The sequence below is a fragment of the Ixodes scapularis genome, unplaced genomic scaffold (assembly GCF_016920785.2).
Source record: "Ixodes scapularis isolate PalLabHiFi unplaced genomic scaffold, ASM1692078v2 PGA_scaffold7__128_contigs__length_106722199, whole genome shotgun sequence".
Taxonomy (NCBI): Eukaryota; Metazoa; Arthropoda; class Arachnida; order Ixodida; family Ixodidae; genus Ixodes; species Ixodes scapularis.
Genome location: NW_024609882.1, coordinates 92,140,321 through 92,163,555, shown reverse-complemented (window position 1 = coordinate 92,163,555; position 23,235 = coordinate 92,140,321). Strand labels below are relative to the sequence as shown.

The window sequence follows — 23,235 nt, the reverse complement described above, 5'->3', positions numbered from 1 at the left end:
AAAAAAAAAGCGCAGCACATTCACTGTGCGTGATTGGCTTAATAGGTGAAAATTAAGCGCACAAAGACAATTTTGCGCCGTGACGATGCACTTTTGTCCGTTCATGATTGACTCCATTGGACAGTATAGCGGCGGATCCGTTCGGTCTCAAAGTAAAACAGAGTATCGAACTCTGAATTCTTGAGTTCAAGTATTCAGAAATCCGGGAAACTCCAGCGATCGACAATTTACATTAAAACTGGTAAAAAAAAATTGCACGGATTAATTATAGTCAGTGACAGGTTAAGAGTGAAGTGGAAGCTCCTCCCACATCTTTCCACTTTAGCAGAACAAACGGTGGAGAGGAGGTCGCCTCCTCTCCAGCGTTCGCTCTACTAACATGGAAAGAGGTGGGTGGAGCTTCCACTTCACTCTCAACCTGTCACTGACTATTGTATAGTCACAAAATAGGCACAGAAATTTTTATTGCAAAGTTAAGGAATATTTAAATGTAGTCCTCACGTGTCTTTCATCCTGACAGTCTCTATTGAAAAACAAGTAAAAAATGAAAGCCGTTTACAACTCCCTGTAACACCGAGTTGGAGCGCAGCTCTTGAGGAGGAGGAGGGAAGGGTACTGAGGGTCACGTGTTCTCGGGGCGGGGGGGGGGGGGGGTGTCGCGTGACCTCGGGGGGGGGGGGGGGGGGTCACGTGACCCCCCAGAAAAATTTTCCCGCTAGGTTTAGCGGGGAAGTTTTTCCGCTATATCTAGCGGGGAAATTTTTCCGCTAGATTTAGCGCGGAATTTTTTCCGCTAGATTTAGCGGGGAATTTTTTCCGCTAGATTTAGGGGGGAAATTTTTCCGCTAGATTTAGCGGGGAAATTTTTCCGCTAGATTTAGCGCGGAAATTTTACCGCTAGATTTAGCGGGGAATTTTTCCCGCTAGATTTAGCGGGAAAATGTTTGCTCTACATTTAGCGGGAAATGTTTTCCGCTAGATTTAGCGGAGAAATTTTTCCGCTAGATTTAGCGGGGAAAATTTTCCGCTAGGTTTAGCGAAGAATTTTCCCGCTAGATTTAGCGGGGAAATTTTTCCGCTAGATTTAGCTGGGAATTTTTTCCGCTAAATCTAGCGGGGTAATTTTTCCGCTAGATTTAGCGGGGAAATTTTTTCGCTAGATTTAGCGGGAAATTTTTCAGCTAGATTTAGCGGGGAAAATTTTCTGCTACTAGCGGGGAATTTTTCCGCTAAATCTAGCGGGAAAAATTTTCCGCGAGATTTAGCGGGGAATTGTTTTCCGCTAAATCTAGCGGGGAAATTTTTCCGCTAGATTTAGCGGGGAAATTTTTCCGCTAGATTTAGCGGGGAAATTTTTCCGCTAGATTTAGCGGGAAAATTGTTGCCCTAGGTTTAGCGGAGAATTTTTTCCGCTAAATCTAGCGGGGAAAATTTTACGCTAGATTTAGCGGGGAAATTTTTCCGCTAGATTTAGCGGGGAATATTTTTCGCTATTTAGTGGGGGTTTTTCCGCTAGATTTAGCGGATAAATTTTTCCGCTAGATTTAGCGGGGAAATTTACCCACAATGCACCGCGCGGTTACGCCGACGCCGACGCCGACGGCGACGCCGACGCCGACGCCGACGCCGCTCAAGCCGGAAACGGGCCCCTAAGAGCTGCGCTCTAAAAGTGACGCCGGTAGAGAGGACAAGTTCACTATTTAAGTCGCAGAACTTGTCCTCCCCCCACCACCAGCACGGATTACAAAATGTTTGTGAAATTAGTGCTGTCGAAGCTCACTCCAGCGCTCGCTCAGCGGCAGAAAAAACGATTCTCAACCTACTCTGTGCTGTTCTTTTAGACTGCATGCTCGACGTGAAAGTTTTCCAAGATGCGACGTCACGGCATTGAAAAGCGGGGAGATATCTGAATGTCGGTTACGGCATCGCCTTCATTTGCCGTTTTCTGGGTAGCTATCCAAACATCAGAGATAATAAACATCACTTCGGGAAGAGTGAAATTCGGGTATTCGGAAAACGTATTTAATCTGGGCAGCTCAAAAATTCACCGGAGCACGTACACCTTTAAGGGGGTGCCCACCTTAGAAACCCCATTATTGGCGACAAGATGTTTTGGTGGTGCCACCTCGCGGACGCCCTCCTGTGACGGAGGTTGTTGGATGTGAGCAGACGACTCGCTATGTCAAAGCACACGAATGGCTATGTTAGTTCGCATCTATGCCGATTAAAACCGTTTATTTAAAAATAACCGTCTGTGACGTTTTTGTGAGTGATGTTTATATTGAATAACAGCGGCACCCTCGCAATTGAATTTTATAACAAAATACTTCCAAATGTTCAAAAACACGCCTGGAGCTTTACATTACAGCTTGCGCGGCGTGCGTCAGGGCTGTTCACAGCCTCTCTGATCGTTTTTTTTAGATTTGTGAAAGCAGCTGTAAAAAAAGTCATGAGCCATTCCACTTTGTGAAGGTGGAATACCAGCGAAGCTGTTTAGTACACGACACAGATGTGACACAGAATTTCGAACAAAGGTACGAACTTTCGCTGCCACAAGGAGCCGGCGGAAAGTAGACACGTGCGACGGGAGCGCCATCCCGGGAGAGCGGAAGGAAAGGAAACTAGGCACGCAAGCGCTTGGAACGATGACAAAGAGAGGGCGGCGCGAGCATAGAGATGGTCGACGCGGGTCGCACAGCAGCAAATCTTCGAGAAACCTTAATTATCTACCTGAGAGTCTACTGATCTTAAAAATGGTGCCTATTGAAGACAAATTTACTGAATAGATCTATTGTTAAATTACCCAAGCATCAAGGAGAATGCATAAAATGGTGACCCACGCGCCGCACGTGCCGGCGTCTGCAGCAGTAACTGTTCTAAAGCAAAAACATAAAACAAATGGCATCATGTACGCGCGTTCGTCAACACTTTACTTTGGCTGTTTACTTCAAATCTTTTATACGGGGAATGCGCCCGCATGCGGCGGTGCGAGCGTAGACTTTTAGTTGACGCACATGGAAAATTCACGGAATCCTAGCCAGAAACAGCCTCGCTGAAAAAAAGTTTTTCATTCACCAGAGTAAGTGACGTGCTGTCTTCTCAGCTGTATACACCTTTTCCGACTAACTTCGACCCAGCGCGTAACGTGCATAGCCTCGACTCGGCGACTCGGCGCACAGCGGGAATAGTTCTTCCGGTTCTAACACTTCCGGTATGCGGGAGCAGGCCTAGCCGGCTGGCAAGATGCTGAAGTGGTGCGCGTTAAATGGGGTTTGAAGCCCTTGAAAGCGAAGTGAGTTGTAATAAGGTGGGTTAATACGTCTATGTATCATGTCCGCGCATATTTGGTCATCAGGCTGCCACTGCGCAGTCGTTGACTGCAGCAGCAATTTCCGAAATCGGAAGATAGCGCGCGGCAAATTGTGCACCGAACACAAGAAGTCGCGAAGCGAATGCGGCTATAACGTACACTTTGCATCGCTTCCCCGCTGATATCAGCGGGGAAGCGATGCAATATCAGCACATAAAAAAAGCAAATAGGCTGTATAGAAACGGACATCTACAAGTGCAGTAATAGGCCTCGAAAAGTCAAATGTAGAACGAATTTTCCAGCTTGTGGTGCAAATGTAAGACCCTGGGTGTAATGATTGTTATTGGCTACTCAAGTTTTGTTTTTCATTCCGTTCATTCCTACGAGGATGTCCACTATAATTTTGTGTGTTGCTCGGTAGCGACGCCTGTTATAATACGTTAATGGAAACAATACGAAAAGAAAGCGCAAAATCGTCGTCGCCCTCCCCCCCCCCCCCCCGCCCCCTCCCCCCCCCCCCCTTTCACCCCCAGCTCCTGAATAGTTCCGACGCATCTGGGCGTCATACGAAGTAGAGATGTCGCGGTAACTAGCGATCGTACCCTCAACGGTGCACCATAACAATAAACCGTTCGGCCCGCGTCGCCAACTCCCATTGTGAGTATTTCTACGGTTAAACGATGATACTTCTATGCCCAGGGTCGCCCTCGCTCGCGCATAGAAACCCTCCGTTAGTCATTCGCAGAAGGCTGTCATTCTTCACAAACAACAACGCGCGAAGAGTAAACACTGGTAAACGTCCTCAGGAAAAGTGAACATGCCTCCGATTTCGATTACCGGCGACGCTGGCGACGAACCTCTCGGCGCTGTTGACGCAACAACGGGTGCCATGAAGGCGAATAAACACGCCAGAACACCAGAATAATTCACACTTTCAATAACAAACAAATTAGGAACTCACTAAAGGGAAAACAATGAAGATACGATGCACGGGGTCAATAGGGACAACGCGGGAGCTAGGAAAAACACTGCTCTCCGCATACCAAAATGGGCGCACAACAACCGTACGCCAGACGGCGCGGCTGTCGCTGCAACACGCAAGATGGCGACGACTACGCGGAAAAGGTGTATACGTGCGCACAGTTGTGCTGCAAAGTGCTGCACATTTGTTTTAGCTACATCGAGCTTGCCGATAAGGACAGCGTGACTCGAGAGTCGCTGACGAGCAAATGCTCGTCAGCAACTGACGCCTAGCTCCGCCCGCGTTGAATACGTGGCAAGAATGTTTGTCACATCGTGACTTCTGCTCGAAAGACAAGCAGAAGTTTACATAAGTTCTTAAATTATCCGATATGGCCCAGCAAAGTCAGCCGATTGACCAGTTTGTTGGTTCTATTCAATTTTTACTAAGAATTGTTTACAAACTTAAAATCGTTCGCTGAGGAGCGCATCAATATTTAGCTCATTTGGGTCCGCAAAATTAAACATACAAACGGTAGTGACTTGTATCAGGTGTATAGACCGACACGCGGGCTTGACGTCACGGAGCTGCGGCGGCGCTGCGATCGCGCGGGGGCCGGGTGGTATGGGCAGAAGGGCGCACGTTTCACACTGGGCGTCATAGCATTTCAGCATGCCGCACAGCTCTGTAGCCGTTAATTGCACCAAAAAGTTCAGAAAGAACTAGTGGAGTGAGTTTCCACAAGGTCCCGGCAGACTCTGATACGGGCAGAAGGTGGATAATATCAGTGAAACAAAAAGATGGTCGCTTCGCGCGAATGACCGTTTGTGCGGCAAGCACTTCCTTAAAGGCAAGTGTGGCTTCCATTTCAATCTCCGTCCCGAGGCCTGCTTATGTGCAGGGAAGCCGTCGTCTGATCGAGATCACCCAGATTTTGCTCCTACGGTGTTCGCGCACGAAGCACCGGCCAGGCGCTCGTCGGTGGCTCCCTACGCCCGTGCTGCCAAGCGGAAGTAGATCGGCGACAGAACGGACAAAGCGTTGGCGCTTGTCGTGCCTTCTGGTCGTGAGAATCGGAAAAATATCATGCCTTGACTCGAAGATACGCTGTGTGCATTCAATCAATTAATCGATACACTTTAGCAGACCCACAGTCTGCTGATCTCGCCGGCAGTGCAGAAACCAGCTCGAAGAAATCGTAGGACTCGCGAGACTTGTACGCCTGCACCGTGACGGCCATGAACTGGCTTGGCGAAAAAGCTAAATAAACGGCGACGCGAGCCGTCGACGTCTGTGGCAGCAACTTCACGTCGGAAGTCCAGCAGGCCTTGCTTACGGCGTACGGATTGTCGAAGGCAACGCCGTCCACGCACAGTTTGTCTCGATACCACTGCCGTTCATGCTCGAGTAGCGAGCTCAAATAGTCGGGTATAACGCACGACACACGCCGGCAGGAAGTACGACGCACAAATAAAGCTAGAAGTGTCTCTACAACGTCAATAACGATCGCACGCCACAGAACGCAATGGCGAAAACACGGAGAGCCTGGCCGCTTCTGCCCACATAGCTTCTGCGCATGCGCGGCCTTCCGGCAGTGTTTGTAGACAGAGCCGCGCCGCATGTCAGTCTATACCTAATTTATTTGGGTCGCTGAAGTGTCACCTACTTACTAGATTTAAGGCTTCGATCGAGTGGTCTCGCACGTTTCGCGTCGATCGGGTGAATAAGCGAGGGTTGATGGAAACGACGCCGGAAGCCAGCCACCGCTTCTTTATGCCAATATTGTCGAGAAAATGTTTGTTTACTAGTTTACAAATTTCACAAAGGAATAAACTTCAACCTAATAAGAAACCAGCACTCACAGAACATTGGGGCCTCATCACGTAAAATTGTTTACTTTTTGCCCCTCCACCCGCGACTCGAGGAGTCCAAATAAAGATGATTACTATTATTACATTGGAACAAACAGGATATACGTAGTCGCTTTCCCTACACACGCGAGAAGTTCTCGAATTTTGCCTTCCTACTTTGAATTTGGTGAGACATTCCTATTTCAGTTTTATTTTATCTGAATCAGGTTTGTCCTTGGTCCCTCTTTTTCCCCTTCTCCAAGGATTATTTTCGTCATTCTCGTCCAGCGCGCTTGCACCTTCGCATTTAATTGACTTATAATCACACCCTATTTGCCGTGGTAGATGTTTCAGTGGGGTAAAGCGTTGAATATTCTCTTTTCATCAACCAGCTTTTTGTATTTAAGTAGAAAACTGCACACCGCCATCCCAGCGCTTCGACACCCAGTGCTAAAAGTGTTCGTCAGCGCGATTATGCCTGCCACGGTTTCAAGCTTTGGTAAAATGTCTCACTATTGGAATCAGACGATTAGGTATCAGCTTCTTGTATGAAGAGAAATAAATAAAATTGGATTGAATTAAAATTGTTACTGATGATGAGATGTGATTTACATGTAGGATCAACCTGAGACTGGGCAGATAAGAAACATCAAAACGTAGAAGAGACAGACAATAATAGACAATTAATTCAACATGCTTAATATTCACCAGCTCGCCTGAACCATTACGATATTTTCTGTGATTTACATATAGATTCACAAAATTGATTTTCAGTTGAAAAAAACGAAGTAGGTTAGAAATGACTACATTTATGTCCAGTAATTAAAGGACGGTAGCAAAGTGAAGCTATGATATGGAAAGCTTTTCAAACCTTCATTCTGAACACATGCATGAAGTTGCAATCGCGAGTCAGCGTGCGAAGCGCCGCCAGACGCGACGCTAACGTAACATTTCTTTGGGCCGCAGCAATTCTTGCACATTGCAGGAGATATAATTTGTTTATTTTCACATTCGAAGAAAACGTACATGAAGAGCTCACAACCTGTAGTTTCAGCCCCAACTAAGGTTACCCACAGAATCTATGCTGTCCTGCGTTGAAATAGATAAAGAGTAGATTGCTCCAACCGACGGTCACGCGCATGCAACAGTTTCCAAATAAATCTTTTCTGCGCCCCTCCAAAGCGCTTGAAGGAGGGAGATATTTGCGTGAAGAGCTACGGTCTTCATCGAGCGCGTAGTAGCTAGTAATCAAAATGAAATACCAAACTGACTCCCAATCGCTGGCGACAAAGTACGCTTCGGAAAAGCCGATATACTGTACGTCACTGGAGATACAACTCGAAGCTACAAAGTCGGTAAAAGAGGGAAACACCTTTTTATTTTACTTGATTGAAAATCATGCTGCAGCTACCAAGCAACTCCAAAGCCTCCGTAGAAACCAGTAATATTTACGACTGCCCACGCAGAGATCGCTTGCGATCAGTCGGAAAACGGCAAATCCTTCGGGTAGTGTGTTCACACACACGTGCAACCCTTTGTGAGTGGTAACATTATGCAACCGATTATCTTTTTTTCTTCTAATTAGCACCCAATACAAAACAAAACAACAACAGAAACACCATGTTTCTACGCCGTCGAAGACAGGTTTCCAAGCGCGCCCTACGAGCAGCTACAAGTACCACCCGCACAACCGCCCAGCACAGAGGTCGCGAACTCAGCCCCCTCATGACACGCGCTTCAGACGACGGCGCCCGTCTTTCCCACCCCTCCCGCGTGCCTAGAAAACATGCCGTACTCAAATCCACACTCATAAGCTCCTTTATACTCACAAAGGCTGGTAGTTCGACGACGGAGCCATAAAGTGCCTGGTCGGAGATTTGGAGCGCGAGGATATGGTAGCACAGAACCCCACAATCAACAACTCCGAGAACGTTTACAACACCTAGATGCAGACATTACTACACACTGCAGCACTCTCGACATCTCGAACTGGAACAGAGTATGTGATCAGATAAACGGTACCCTCCACCAAAAGACCGCATGGCATCTCCTCCGTTCACTTCTAGGGCCTCAGCCACCTCCCGCTCCCACGCTAGACAAACACTTAGCTTTACAAGGTAGCACAGACCTTATCCAAGCCTTACAGAACCTATACATCCCTCCAGCATTGACCTCAAACTACCCCTCCTACTCGGGCCCTGAAAACCCGACTTTAGACAGCCCTTTCACACTAGCAGACTTAGACTTGGCCCTAGCAAAAAACTCACGAAAATCAGCCCCAGGAGAAGATACCATCACGTACTGCCTCCTCCGTAACCTTCCAGAAGCGAATAAAAAACAGCTCCTGACCTACATAAATGAACATTGGTCGGAGGGTACATACCCAAAGGAATGGAAATCTTCTACTATTATCATGATCCCCAAACCTGGAAAACCCCCATCACTTAATAACCTCCGTCCCATTTCCTTAACCTCTTGCGTGGGCAAGACGATGGAGCGGATGGTCCTCGATCGTTTTCAAGAACATCTTGAAGCCACTGCATTCCTGCCACACACCCAAATCGGCTTTCGTTCCCATGTTTCCACTCAAGACCTATTCCTTTTACTCCAGCACACATTCCTCTCCCCATCTTCCTGTCAGGTGCATGCGCTCGTCACAGTAGACGTTCGCAAAGCATTTGACAACATAAGTCATGATCACATACTCGCTTCAGTTCGAGAAACAGAATGCGGACAAAATTTGTATACCTACATCCAAAACTTCCTTAAGGACCGCACTGCATGCTTTCGTATAGGGGGCGAGTTGTCCCAACCACTCTCACTCACACGAGGTACACCTCAAGGGGCTGTCCTCTCCCCTACTCTTTTCAATCTGGGTATGGCCCAGCTAGCTCGCTGCCTGCAGCAGATACCCCACCTTTCCCACATATTTTATGCTGATGACCTCACCCTCTGGTGCACTCACGGATCACCAGGGGAAGTTGAATCTACTCTTCAGAAAGGTCTAGACACCATAACTGCGTTCCTAACCCAAGCAGGGCTGAAACCGGCCCCAGAAAAATCGGAATTACTCTTGCTGTCTCAAACCCAGTATCAGCGCTCTGTAAACCATCTCATTTCTCTCTATTTAGACCATCAGACCATCCCGCGAGTACCCTTATGCAAGGTCCTCGGCATCCATCTCCACGATCGATCAAATCAGGCTAACATCACTCCGGCGATAAACACGTGCCACTCGGTAACACATCTTGTCCGCAGAGTCGTGCAAAGACGTGCGGGCCTCAATGAAAAACAAGCGAGTCAATTGGTTCATGCATTGGCTCTTAGTAAAATTCTTTATTCGGTTCCATATTTCACGCTCACACGACAGCAACTTAATAAACTCAGCTCTGCATTAAGCACTCTGTACAAGGCCTCCCTTAACCTTCCAATCCACACCTCAACGCAAAGACTCTACGAGACCGGCCTATTCCTTCCCCTCTCCTCACTCCTACACCTCCATCGTGACCGACAGCTAGCCCGCCTCTCGGGGTCACATCAAGGGCGCTGGATCCTAGAACAAGCTGGACTCTCACCAATTGATTTTTACTTGCACTTACCCGCTTCGCCATTGCCCTCTAATCTGCGTTTCGCTCTTCTGCCCCGCCGCATGGCTCCGGGCCTGGACGACGGTCGCAGAGATGCTCAGGCCTTGCATCATAATCCACCATTTCAGACACAGACGGTAGCCTATACCGACGCTTCCATCTTGGACACCGGCACGGCTGCGTACGCAATCTACATACCTAAACATTCCTTACCTATTCTTCACACGTGCGGTCCATACAGCGACCCCCCGTCAATCACCACGTTAGAACTTGTCCCCATTATCCATGCCATCATATCATTCTCCCAATTGCCGCGCACGTCCGCTTACACTGTCTACTCTGATTCTATGGCTGCTATACGCTCCTTGCAACAGAGACAAATTCCTGCCGATCTTCGAGAGGACCTTGAAATGGCCCTACACTCTCTCCTCATCCTCGGTCACGATTCGATGGGTCCCTGGTCATGCAGGGATAGCAGGTAATGAGCTGGTACATCAGCTCGCCCGCGAATTTCACAGCCGGGCACCTGCAATCCCCTGGCTAAGCCCCCCGACCAATGACGAGGCAGCAGAGTACAAAAAAACACTCAAGTTACATTACAAACAGATCCGTATATCTCATGAACTTCTACCTCGACCACATCCACAGCTTAGTGTCGCGCAGACCCACATTCTCCGTAAAATCCAGACAAACACCCTCGTCACACCTGCTCGCCTTTACCTCTTCCGCTATTGATCAGACCCTTCCTGTCCCAACTGCCCAGCTCCCTATGCCAATCAAGAACATTGTCTCCTTCATTGCCCGGTCGCCTACACCACCTCATTTCTTCCTAACCCCCCACCACCCTCCTGGAGTGCATGGTTGGCGTCGCCGCAACTGGAAGATCAGCTCACCCTGGTACTTCAGGCGGAGGATATCTTGGGTACTTAATCTGTGCTCTAATTAAAGTGATTTTCTCTCTCTCTCTCTCGGGAAACCTGAACGTCAGCGCACAGCTTTCGCAGCGGCGAGGACCCAAAACACCCGTGTTCGCTCGGGAGAAGTGTGTTTCGGCGTCTCGCCGCAGCGGGGCGCCAGTCACTCGACTCTTCACTCACACATTGACTGCCGCGCCATCTCCATTTCGGCGGCCACACCAAACAGCAAATGCGCGCGCTAGAAAGAGGGAGAGGTCCCTCGTGCGCTTGAGGGGTCTAATTTTTTTTTTTTTTTTTCATAAGAAAACGCCAGTTTTGTTATATGTGTGTGCTTCTTCGTCCTTATTCAGTTTGCGCTCTGCCACTTGGAGACGGCGGACCGGCTCGCACAGTCGTAATTAAGTCAAGAACCCTAGTAAAAGAAGTACGGTTTCTAGCCGGAGCATTACTAATTTTCCTCGTTATGCTGGGAATTGAGATAGTATATGTAGGCGCATTTCAGATTAGATATATGTTACCTTATCAAGACGTTGACGTTTCAAACACCAAAAGCACCGCTTCTGCCTCAGACAACCAAATCTTGTGAGAACTGCTTCGCACGACGTATGAACTTTGAGCAAAACTTCCCTTTTTCCTGGGGTGAAAACTGGTGTTGCGAGGTTCTTTGGGGTTAATAATTGACAAGATACAATGTCCTTCTTTTTTCTTAAAACATGTGTTTACAAAAAAAATCAAAGAGTTCATGTGCTTATACTAAAAGAAAAAAAGAAAACTTAGTTAAAAAATGGAAGAAAGGAAAACGCAACAAGCACCATGTCTTTGAATCACCATGCGCAGCAGCGGGTCTTGTGTCTGGAGCTGTCGTTGTCGGCCCACGGTTGTGGCAGGCAGTCAGGAGCGGGAGCGGTTGGCTTCCGTCGATGACCCAAGAGTCACCGCACCAAGTGCTCGCGCAGTAGGAAGCCGGGCAGCGTAGGTTTCCACGGTGGTTTCAATGCGCTGCCCTCGCTGGAACAGGCTGCCGGTCAGACAGTAGGAGCGAACCGCCCATTGCCCTGGTCGAATGGTGTCGTTCCGACCCAGCACCTTCTCCCGGCCAGTCCTTTGCACGCTCTCCATGCACGCCCTACCAATCTCTTCTCTTCTTCGTCATCTACCTTGTCCCTCTGAGCCGATCCATGGTCGACTTGCACTTCTTCATTTGCACACAGAGTCACATCATCACAACTGGTATAGATGGCGTGACGAGTCAACGACCGAGCATAAAGTCCCTTGATAAAAGCGTTTTTCACAAGTACCGCCAACCATTGCTGCGGAAGCGCTCTTGACACGTGCCATGAGCGGGTGCTCCGCCGCCATTCGCTTCCAAGGCCCGCTCATTTCAGTGCTGCGCCGCCATTTGCTTCCAAGGGCCGCTCGAGACATGGGCCTCGTGCACTCGCGCATTTGACGCTACTTGCAAGACAAGCGCAAACACATCGAGGGGCTTTAACTGAGCAACATCTTGCGCGCCATCTGTATTCTGAAAAAAAAATGGGGAAAGCGCGTCGGTGACGCAGTCACACCGCAATGCCAGCTTAGAATAAAACAAAATGCAGGCTACGCAAAAAAAGAAAAAAGTTATTATTTGTTAATTTTGTATGTTTGAGTGATTATCAATGGCGCACAGGAGCGCGCAGTGAAGCTGACCTCCAGATGATTGGACGCTTCTTTTGTGCATAAGACATTGCTGAACAAGTGTATCACAACGAAACTTGCAGAAGACGTTTCCGCAGGCCTTCTCAAATATTCCGCGCCCGGAAGGACGTATTCGAAGCACGCGGAGTAGTTTCAACAATCAACTTACAGGCAATCAATTTGTCTGTAAGAGTAGAGCAGCGGAGCATAATCAGATTTCTGACAAAAGAGAAAGTTAAACTAAATAAAATCTTTAGAAGACTGCAACCACAGTATGAGGAACAAACTATATCACGGACAAAAGTGTACGAATGGTGCCGAGAGTTTGGCGAAGAACGACAGCCGGTGACAAATGAACCGGACGGACACGTTTGCCCGGCTGCAGTCACGCAGAACAGTTATTTTTACGCCGAAGGAATCCGGGAGCTAATTACGATGGCAGCGGCGCCTGGACGTTCCGTGGGAATCACTTTAGAGACCTCACGTAGTTTCCTGCTTGTCGGATTATTCGTTTCCGCCGCAGAAATAAATGTCCCGGTCAACCTTGAACTACTCTCGTACAAGCTGCGATCATTGTTATCACCTTCGTTGTTTGGTCGGGCCCCCAGACGCGTCCCGCATATATATATTGCAACAGCGCGCTGATATCAAATTTGCAGATTCCAAATTCTATTTCCCGCTTCTTTTTCTTCTCTCATCCTGAAGTGGTATCTGTGTGTGTGTGTTTTCGGGGGGAGGGGTAGGGGGGGGGGGGGAGGGGGGCAATTGAAAAAGAACGTTGATTTCTCTTTGTTTCGCCTCTCTACTCAAGAACAGCCGCAGCAATTGGTTTTGGGTAATCAAGTTTTCTGGAGTTTGGGCGGTTTCCAAAAGAGCGCGTGCTTTACCGTTCTTGAAACGAACGACTCTATTGAATTCTGGTCAGAAACGAAGCTCATCGCTTTAGCAATATACTTACTTCGAGTCCGGCGACGTGCAGAATGCTATGCTAAGAGCAGGTCGTCTGCTTCTTGCGCAGGAGTTGCGCTGACGTCAGAACGACGCCGAGCTCTGATTGGCTCCGATTGGAAGGATAGTGGGTAGACCTCAATGCTAGATGCCCTGAGTTCCACCCTCGAGACATCTAGGTCTACCCTCAAGGCATCGCTCCTCCGTCAATAAGACTGCAGAGTTATCCGATAACAAGGCCGAAGAACCAATCACGTAGCTAGAAGCGCGCAGTGGCGCTGCTGTCGGTACTGTGCATGCGCAGAAGCTTCCTCTCACACAAATAGGGTTTCTGCGCACGGACGTTCTCCACATCTGGTGTGAGCACACGCGGGCGTGTTTTTGAAACAGTGTGTTGGTCTATAGAAGAAACCACTGCGGCAAAAGGATACCAGCGACGAGTCGCCAAAGCGTCAGTCGAAGTCGAAAAGGAAGCAAGACCCAAAGACCTAATGGAAAGACTCTCTTAAGTTTGGCTAACTTGTGCTTCGCTTAAGCTCTCAGTGTTTTGTAGACTCTCTCTAGAAAATTGGGTGCGTTTAGTTTTACCGCAAAGCACCTGGAAGGGCAAACAGCTGCAGTCTATTTAGAGAGTTCGCCGAGTAACGAAGCTAGAAATGCGTTTAGATCGAATAAAATGGTTCGCCCTGTTTGTCACAGCGTAGGCGGCCATTTTTGGTTTGCGCTGTGACGGTGGGCTCAGTGTCATCAGCGCAGGCTAATTTCTTTTGAGGTCTAAACTTTTTTTATCTTCCGTCATTGGCCGAACCTCCGCCGTTGATCACAGCCATTTCTTTTCCCAAGTAATTTGTGAAAACGAAGACCGACTGTACTCGTTGTCGCCTCTAGAAAAAAATTAATAAAGTTTCGCGCATTCCTCCTACGCCACGCGAAGTAGTTTTTACAAGATCTATTTATCGGAGGCAGAAGCGATGCTTTTAGCGTTCGAAAGGTAAAATTGCTGATAAGATAAAGTACATCCAATCTAAACTTCGCATAAATATATCGTAATTATCTGTATAGAGGGGGAAATTGTTAATCCGCCGCAAGGAACCGGACTTTTCTTTTTTTTTTTCTAACTGCGGCTTTTGAGGGGAAGACCAGTATATATTTCTTAGAGTATAGAGCACGAGAGGGAGGTGGCGGGTTTTCTGTAGACGGCAAGGCACAACTTTGGATAAGTGCGTTGACAAGAAAAGATATCAGAATTTGTTGTGAAACGTTAGTTTACTTTGAAATTGCGTTTTCCGTATTACCGATCAGGATAATTTTTTTTCTTCTCTCTCACTCACGCACACAAACACACACACACAAACACACACACACACACACACACTCACACACACAAAAAAGGTTTTGAATTTACTTTGCTACAGAACGCGGAAACAAGCAATCACGGCGAGTACTGTACGAATCCCAACAATTATAACGAAGCTCAAAATACAATGAAATCTTAAGAAAAAGTTATTTTCGCAGAACCATCGAACGAGTGAAACATCATGCCCAGGTGTCCCTGCACACATCGCAATGTTTTGTCTACTTGTATATCGAGTTTCGGCATCCGCTGGCATCTTTATGTTGTTCCTTTTATTGGCTGTCTAACTATTTCTTTTTCAAAGTGTAAACTTACGTACTTTTTTTTTGTTAGAGTTTAAAATTTTTTTGCGCAAAAGGACGGTTGCATGTTAGGGAGAGGCTGAAATTCCATGGAAAAAGCTTAATATTCGTGTTTTTTTTTCTCCACAAGACGCAATCCGGAGTTTGCCCTGACAATGAATAGTAATAACGATTTTAAAACATAGCAAAATCAGATCGTCTGCCTCCTTAGAGTTGAGACATAGGAATACAATCGATCAGGAATAAGGTGACATGCTACATAAAAACAAAATAACAATAAAAACAATAAAAAAACGCGGCAACTAATAGTCAGCCAGCACACTATCAGCGATATCGAAAAGTTGCAGTGAGGTTCCAATTAGGTAATTTATTTATTTATTTATTTGAAATACTGTGGACCTGTCGGTCTACACAGGAGGGTAAAAAACACCACACAGAAAATAAGTAACTCAATCATACACTCACCGTGTGAAGCGAGCGCAGGTAGGTTGCAGCCTGGTTGCAGCTACCCACGCATGCTCAAATTATACATTTCCACATGCAAAACTTAACCCAACAATTCATTCAGGTGTGCTTCAAATAATTCAGGACTACAACAATTGACAACTTGCTCTGGCAGGGCGTTCCATTCAATAATAGTCCGACAAAAGAAAGAGTATTTAAAGACATCATTTCTGTATTGGTAGGGAGCAATTGCTTTAGTATTGCTCGTTCTTTTGGAGCGTGATGTTGAAGGTAAAATGTACACTTCAGGATTAATCTTTGTCAAGCCATTAGCCACCGCGTATAATTCCTTTAATCTACACACTTTCCTTCTTTTCTCTAAACAATCAAGCCGCACTTCATTTCTCATTGCCGTAACTGTCTCGGTGCGCCTATACTCAGAAAAAACAAACCGAAGTGCCAGATTCTGTATCCGTTCAATTTGTGCAACCTGCTGCTTCCTGTATGGGTCCCATACGCACCCCGCGTATTCCAAAATTGGACGTACATAACATTTATACGCAGCTAATCGAACATCTCTATTTGCATGTCTAAGATGCCTTCTAAGGAAGCCTAACTCCTGATAAGCCTTGGCGCATATGTAATCCACGTGACTATTCCAGCGCAGGGTATTAGCTAAAATAACTCCTAAATACCTAAATTCTTCTACTTTATTAAGTTCAATGCCGCCTATAGAATAGCGGAAGTCTAAGACCTTCTTTTTATTTGCAATACAGCAAGAGACAGTTTTATAAAAATTAATTACCATACCCCATTTCTTACTCCATAAGAAGATGTCTTCCAGGGACTGGTTGAGAATTTCCTGGTCCTGAACTCTAGCCACTTTTGAAAAGACCATACTGTCGTCTGCAAACAATTTAACTTGAACAGAGGGAGGGAAATTTGTTGCTATATCATTTATATAAATTATAAATAAAAGGGGCCCTAACACTGATCCCTGGGGTACTCCTGTGTAAACTGCTAAAGGAGGAGAGCAAACTTTATTACAGCTAACATACTGCATTCTTCCTTCTAAATAAGAACGTATCCAAGATATCAAAACCTGATTTAATCCCAATAAGTTTAATTTTTGTACTAATTTGTCATGGGCTACCCGGTCAAATGCTTCTAACCTGAATTCGTTCGTTTATTGCTGATGCAAACTCGTCTATTAGTTGCGTGACTGTCGAAAGACCCTGACGAAACCCGTGCTGGTGTTCATACAGCAAGTTATTTTCCTCTAAGTATTTATTTATATGTTTAGAAATTATGTGCTCTAAAAGTTTGCAGCATGTCGTTGTTAATGATATGGGGCGATAATTTTGAATGTCCATCTTGTTTCCGGACTTGTAAATGGGCACAATTTTCCCACAAGGCCAGTCTTCCGGTAACTTGCTCCGAAGAAGGGACGCTTGAAAAATTAAATATAAATACCGCGAAACCCACTCTGCATATCTTCTCAGAAATGCGTTGGGGATATTGGCTGGTCCGGATGCTTTTTATCGTTTATATTCAAGAGTGAATTAAAAATACCACTTTCAGACAAAACCAACTCCGGCATTTGTGAGTCGTTGGGTACGACGACAGGGTCTACCGGTGGGTCACATGACACCGTAAAGACAGACTGGAAGTATTTGTTGAATTCTTTCGCAATCGCAGAAAGACAAGAGACAACTTCATTATTGATTAAAGCTTGCGCAATTTCTTCCTTCGGAGTCGAAAAGAAACGCCAAAAGTTCTGTGGGGATTCCCTCAAGAACCGTGAGAGAGAATACAAAAAAGAAGGGCGGTGAACAATTATTCTGTTCCAAAGTGCATCTTTTGTTTACTTGTGTTCTGCCGTATTGAGTGTATTTATATCTCCGAAGAGACACAGCATATTTTTGAACGGTGCGTAGCCTATACGTTTTAATCTTATTTATGTATAGGATGCTTGGCACCGGTACTTTCCTGAACCGAGGCTTGAAAATTACTAAAATCCCTGAGATCATGAAGCACAGGACTTGGCTGATGAGGTTTACGCTTCTTGCTTCGTGCTTCTTTCATCGACGTTCTTAGCGGCTAATGCCGCAGCCTCGTTGGCTGTTGAGTGATCATGAAATACTCCGAATAAAGCACGCCCCGCGCTTGTGGAGCTATCAGGGACTAGATTATGTAACGAAATGGAGAGCGATATAGTTTACCGATTCTTAACTTTTATTCAAAACGCCACTGTCTATTTCGGCCCAACCAAAAACAAGAGATGGTGGCCTTTGTGTACATTTGTTCCGAGGTGTCCTAATGCATTATATTCATAAAAAAAAATGGCGGGCGTGATCTTTTTCTTTTTCTCTTCTTATATGAACTTTATGGCACACGCGGTGGCTTCCGTGAACCGTTCGGAGACAAATTTTTCGCTTGGATCCGAAGCAAAGGCCTCTCTTGGCAGCCTGAATATGTTTACCTGTTTTTTGTTTTTTTTTTCTTTATCGAGATTTTATGCGGGCCTGCTGCAGTCCACAAAAGAATCCAATCACTTGTCCGGCCCCATCCGCCGTGTTATAAGAACACTAACACCCCCAATGTTTTTTTTGTTTTTTTTTGGCTGACAATTTAACACTCTGTCAGAAAATTACCCAACTAATATTTTGCGACAGCGTCACGTATATTTTAATAAAGACAAAAAAGTAACTGCTCGAAACCGAAAATGAACTGGGGTGGAAGAAGAAATACAGAGGAGCAGAGCGTTGGCGGAAGTCACGTGACTGTGTTTTTTCTTTTCAATCAACGTATTTGCACCTTTTTAGAAGCCGCAAAAAATGGGTATCATGTTTTCTATTTGTTTTTAATATTGGCTGTGTGCCTTCGATGACTCACAACGATTATCCTTGGTGGTTGTTTCTAAACCATGGAAACGGCACGTGATCACGGAGAAAAGTTTGAGCGCGACTCAAACCCCCCGGTTCTCAATCGGCGGTTTTCGGGCGGAAAGAAAACGAATTTCGAGCCGAAAATTGTGTTCAGGGTAGTTGGGCTCTAATGTGTTATGTACAAATAAAAATCTTGGCGAGCATAAAGACCCTGTCAGTGTCTCTTTAAAGCACTTTGAATCACCCACGTTCAGGTCAGTTCAAGTGCCGTAGATCGAACGGTTCGCATTAAAACGACTCACTAAAACTCTTTCTTTTCAGAGTCGTGAAGGATTCCCGCAGCAAAAAAAAAACAATTCGCGTAGGGAATCATTTCTGGGAAAAACCACTTGCGTCTAACCAACCTAAAACTGGCGTCCCTACCAAAGAAAGGACGAAAGCCTGTCAAATAAATTTTTTGCTGCATTTTCCTCTTCTGGCAGAACCAAAATAATACGCATGTCATGTAGATGAGGCCACCTAGCTGAGAATCACATCAATTAAACTATAATGCACCCAATAAACGTCTGTGCGCTCACTTTCCTGTGGGACACAAAAACCAACACTCACGGCAAAATATTTAACAAAAAAAAACAAAGGATTTTTGCTAATGTCAAAGTCATTAATACGATTAAAGCGAAAAATTCGATCGGCGCGGGGACAGTGCGCATGACGTTTCACTTGCTCAGTGCGTCTGCGCACATCGAATTTTTTAAATGCCATCGAAAGTTCAGATTTGTCATTTGCAGGGATAATTTTTTTTCGCCGTGATTTGCTGTCTTCGTAACCGATGTTTCTTAGGGTATGTTTGTATTGAGGCAGCTGTACTTGGTAATAGAAATGAATACTTTTTTTAGGAATTTAGTTATGTCGCCCAAATACAATGACTACAAAATATTGAGAAGCTGCATTTTATTTTGCTTAAAGGAACCTACGAGGCCAACACAGGCTTATTCATTGACACCAATGCAATTTCGTGTACGTGCATTCATCAACACTTGTAGAGCCGTTGAACGGCGCGCAAGGCTGGGGCGGATTTGATGTTCTAAGATTATTTGACTTCACGAACGTACGTGATGTCACGGCGGAAGCATTACCCAAATATATTTTTTAATAATTCCAATATCACCAAAATACTACAAATTCGTTCGCTAAAAAAACTTGTGTGTGTCGTTTCTTTTTTTTTTTTTTTCATGAAAAAGTCGCTTTTCGGTGGAGCGCCCCCCCCCCCCCCCCCCCCGGGTCATCCATATGCCCTCCCCCTTAAATGCGTCCCCTCAAAAAGGTAGCCTAGACTTCATAGGCAACCTGCAATGCTGTTTGGTTTTTCACTATCTAGCGACTGAAGCAAGAAACATTGGGTATGCCTGGGAGTGGCGGCTGCATTGTTCAAACGTGAGCCATTACTCTGATGGCGCAGGTTAGCGTAGTGTCCGAAACAAGAACTACTGGGTAGTCTAGGATGTGGAAGTCGGCGCCTGTCTGTGTAGTAAGTGTCTTTTTTCGTTCTGTTTTGTTCGCGCCTTTCAACCTTTTAATCGATGTAAACCACCTAGTTTCAACCAAAGTGTTATTTTATTCCAGTATGGCGGAAGCCACGGCCCTAGCGAGCCAATCGGAAAGTGACTACAAATCACCTGAGTGCGCTTTTACTGAGATGAAGCATTAGGCTTTTCGCTGCGTCATGCTCCAATATATGTGCGTTGCGCTCGTATACCCAGCGCATATCGAAGCCGTCGGCATGCAATGTGGCCTGGCGTTCACCCTTTGCCAAGTTACAACTAGACAGGGTATAACGTGGGCTCTTTCTCTGCTGGCGCCGCCTGGCTGTTGTCGGCTGGCTATAATGGTGAAGACTAGTCTGTTTCCTTTAATGATGATGATGACGATGATGATTTGAGGCTGTTTCCTTTAAATCGAGTGAAGCATTGGACTTTTTTCTAGTAACGAGCGCCGTCTGGGGAGTTGTCCACAAACTGAAGACCGACGGGAAAATACATTGGCATCGTGCCGTTGTATGGGTCTTTCTTGCTCATGGCCAACTCTCTGGGATATTCCGTGGAATAAGAATTTTTAAGGAAGTAACAAAATTAGAATTGATTTGCGTTTTATGATGTACCCCGGCAATTACACTACTCGGGAAGATTACAATCTTTTGTCAAGAAAAAGCAGAACTCGCTAAGTTCGTTCGTGCGGCCCAAAGGATTCGATGCAAAACACTTTGTAGTGCCGTGGAATAGAAACTATAGGTGTCGAAAAGTTAATTTCTGCTTATTGATATCTTATGACCATCATCTAAGATATTCCCAGGGAACATTGCGCTGTTTGTTGTTGTTCAATTGCAATTCTCATTCTAGTGCACGCGCCGAGGCTTTGATGTCCAAGAAAGTTGGGGATGTTTTATGCCCCATACTATATACCGATACTCGGAAAAGAATCGACGGAAAATACGAGATAGGCGCAAGGATGGGCGCTGAATATCACAATCGTGCGAGACTTTGCCCCCCGAAAATTGTGGAGAGCGGAAAGCAGAGCCAGAGGAGAGAATTCACGCACGCGCAGAAGCTTAAAAAAAAGAAAAAGTCAATTGGTTCAAAGCTAAACGGTAGCATACTTCACTATACATGGACAAAGACCGCGTTTGGTACATACCATTAATTCTCTGACGCCCTGAAGTACGAAAATAATCAAGCGGGGACTGCCGGAACTTTTTAGAACTAATAGATCGGGCACAAGTTCTGGACTAAATCTAAAAATCTCGGCTCACTTCAGGATAAAGTTTGAAAGAAACAATGGGACATTTTTTTAATTTAAATTAGAAATAAGGCTACGCAACGTCAAATTGGAAGTCTCGTTGTGTCGCTGTTTTAATAAAGGTTCGTTAGGTCTATGTCGATTATTCCCCGGAAGTCTTACGTGGCTTACTTTGAATTGGTTTGCTAGAAAAGTGGCTGAGGGCACGGATTAGCAAAAGCCGTGACTCCAAGAGATTAAGCGCATACACCAATCAGGCATTGCGCGGTTCTTCTCAGGCCTACACGGAGAATCCAATTACGAGATACCGTAAGTAAGCTCATTTGGTCGTTTTAATTGGATTTTTGGAAAGCAGCATTAAAACGATACTTCTTGCCGGGCGTAATTACTGATGAGATTACAAGAAACGCTATACCCAATTCACGTTCCTGAAAAAGAAACGCTATAACCAATTCACGTTCCTGAAAAAAAAAAAAAAGCCAATTAGAATTTTAAATACTCAAGCTAATAATAATGCCTGAAGTGCGTCAAGAAAGTAGCCACAGCTTTTCTCTCGTTTTATAACATGCATGAAAATGTGCCAGGGTGTCCTCCCAGTTTCTTAGACAAATATTTGGATCCACGCCGTAGGGGGATGGAAATGTCTTTTATATGGTCCGTTTTTCGCTCGGAATTCACATATTTTTGTTATGATGAGCAGAAAGTCTTAATCTTGTACTGTCACGTGACAGCAGAGGACAACGAGAACGCCAATCGCGATTCGAAGCGAGAAAAGTTGCTGGCACGATGAATAATCATTAGTTGTCCACTTCCATGCCAAAAAATAAATGACGGTCAATCAGAAAGCTTTGAATAAAACTGTGTTTCGTGAGCCTCACTACTTCTACCGCATTGGCCTCAAACCTACTTGGGCTTTTCCGAGACGTGGTAATAATCCTCGGGAATAAAAGTATAAAGCCTCCAAATAACAATTTTCGCCAAAGAATTTGGAGGATAACGAATGAGCGTTTACGTTTTCAATGGCCTGCTCGTTGGGTGTGACACTTGTTTGAATTATAATATCAGCAATTGTTGACTTCTGTTCTTGCACTGCAGAGTGTGCGTTATTATTTTTTTCGGACTGATCGTTACTTTCTGGAACGTTTTGGTGGCTATATATTTACCCGAAAACGTTTGATTTCTTTTATTGTAGCCTAGTTTGTTAGTTCTTCACCGATGCTTTGCGGACAACGATGAATGCTTAGAAGGGTTTGCGTTTGGGCTAGTTGTTGATTCATAGTTTAGAGGGTAAAAGCGCTAAAAAAAAAACAACGGACAGCAAGCGCTGTGTAGTGTTGGTCTCTTTTACCTGTCCATTGTTTTTTTAGCACTTGTTACCCTCAAAACGCAGAATGTTTATCTTTCATTATGTGTATGGACAGCTGGTGGTTATCTGTTTTGAAACACAAGCCGGCTTTGCTTTCGTAGGCCAGTACAACTTTCATCTACTGTTTTCCGTGAAGAAACTCCATTCTATTCTATAACAGATCGTCTTGCAACCCAAACAATGCTGATTATTTTGAAGTACATGATCATTCACTGTCAAGGAAATACAAACATATGTACATACTTTTTTTTTTTTCACAGAATGCAGTCGCTTTTGGTCGGATTCGCCACAACTCTTCTCCTCGCCATGGCCGTGACGTCAGCTTCCTCTCAAGGACACCTCAGGTACGAATACTGCATCGAGAAAAACGGGTTTACGTTGACTGAGATTCTCATATCTGTAGAGACAGACGGATTGTTCAAAGTTCTATATGATGTAACTTTATTAGGATAACGAGATCAAACCTTATAATACTAATCAAACCCTTCGTGCGAAGCTACGTCGCCTGGAACGCGTGGTGTCTGACTGGTCTGTTTAGCGTCCTATTTTGTCCGCGCGTCGAAAGCTGTCCCCAAGTGGCAACAAAGGACGACGCAAAAGCCGGAGTGTCATGCTGTCGGATATCGCGATCCTGGCGGTTGGTAGCACAAGTTCCTTCAAAAAGCACGAGGGAACGTGAGTGGCACTGTCGTCGTGGCGTCCCAACTCCTGGCTGCTGAAGCTTCCGTGAAATGCCAATGCGGAGAGCAAGTCGTCTGCTTCTTGGGCAGGAGTTGCGGTGACGTAAGAACGACGCCGAGCTCTGATTGGCTGATTGGAAAGATATAGGGCAGATCTC

General features: G+C 45.7%; 1 protein-coding gene and 1 pseudogene across 1 annotated transcript in view; both read left to right on the top strand.

Annotated features, from left to right (window-relative positions):
* Positions 1 to 23,235, top strand: part of LOC8035291 (diuretic hormone class 2) — a 46,942-nt gene that overhangs the window by 18,720 nt on the left and 4,987 nt on the right. Inside the window, exon 2 of the mRNA XM_002411195.4 lies at positions 22,658 to 22,741. Coding sequence (XP_002411240.3) covers positions 22,659 to 22,741 — 83 coding nt within the window. The 5' untranslated portion in view covers position 22,658. The remainder of the gene's footprint in view (positions 1 to 22,657; positions 22,742 to 23,235) is intronic.
* LOC120836834 lies at positions 8,105 to 10,652 on the top strand (annotated as a pseudogene).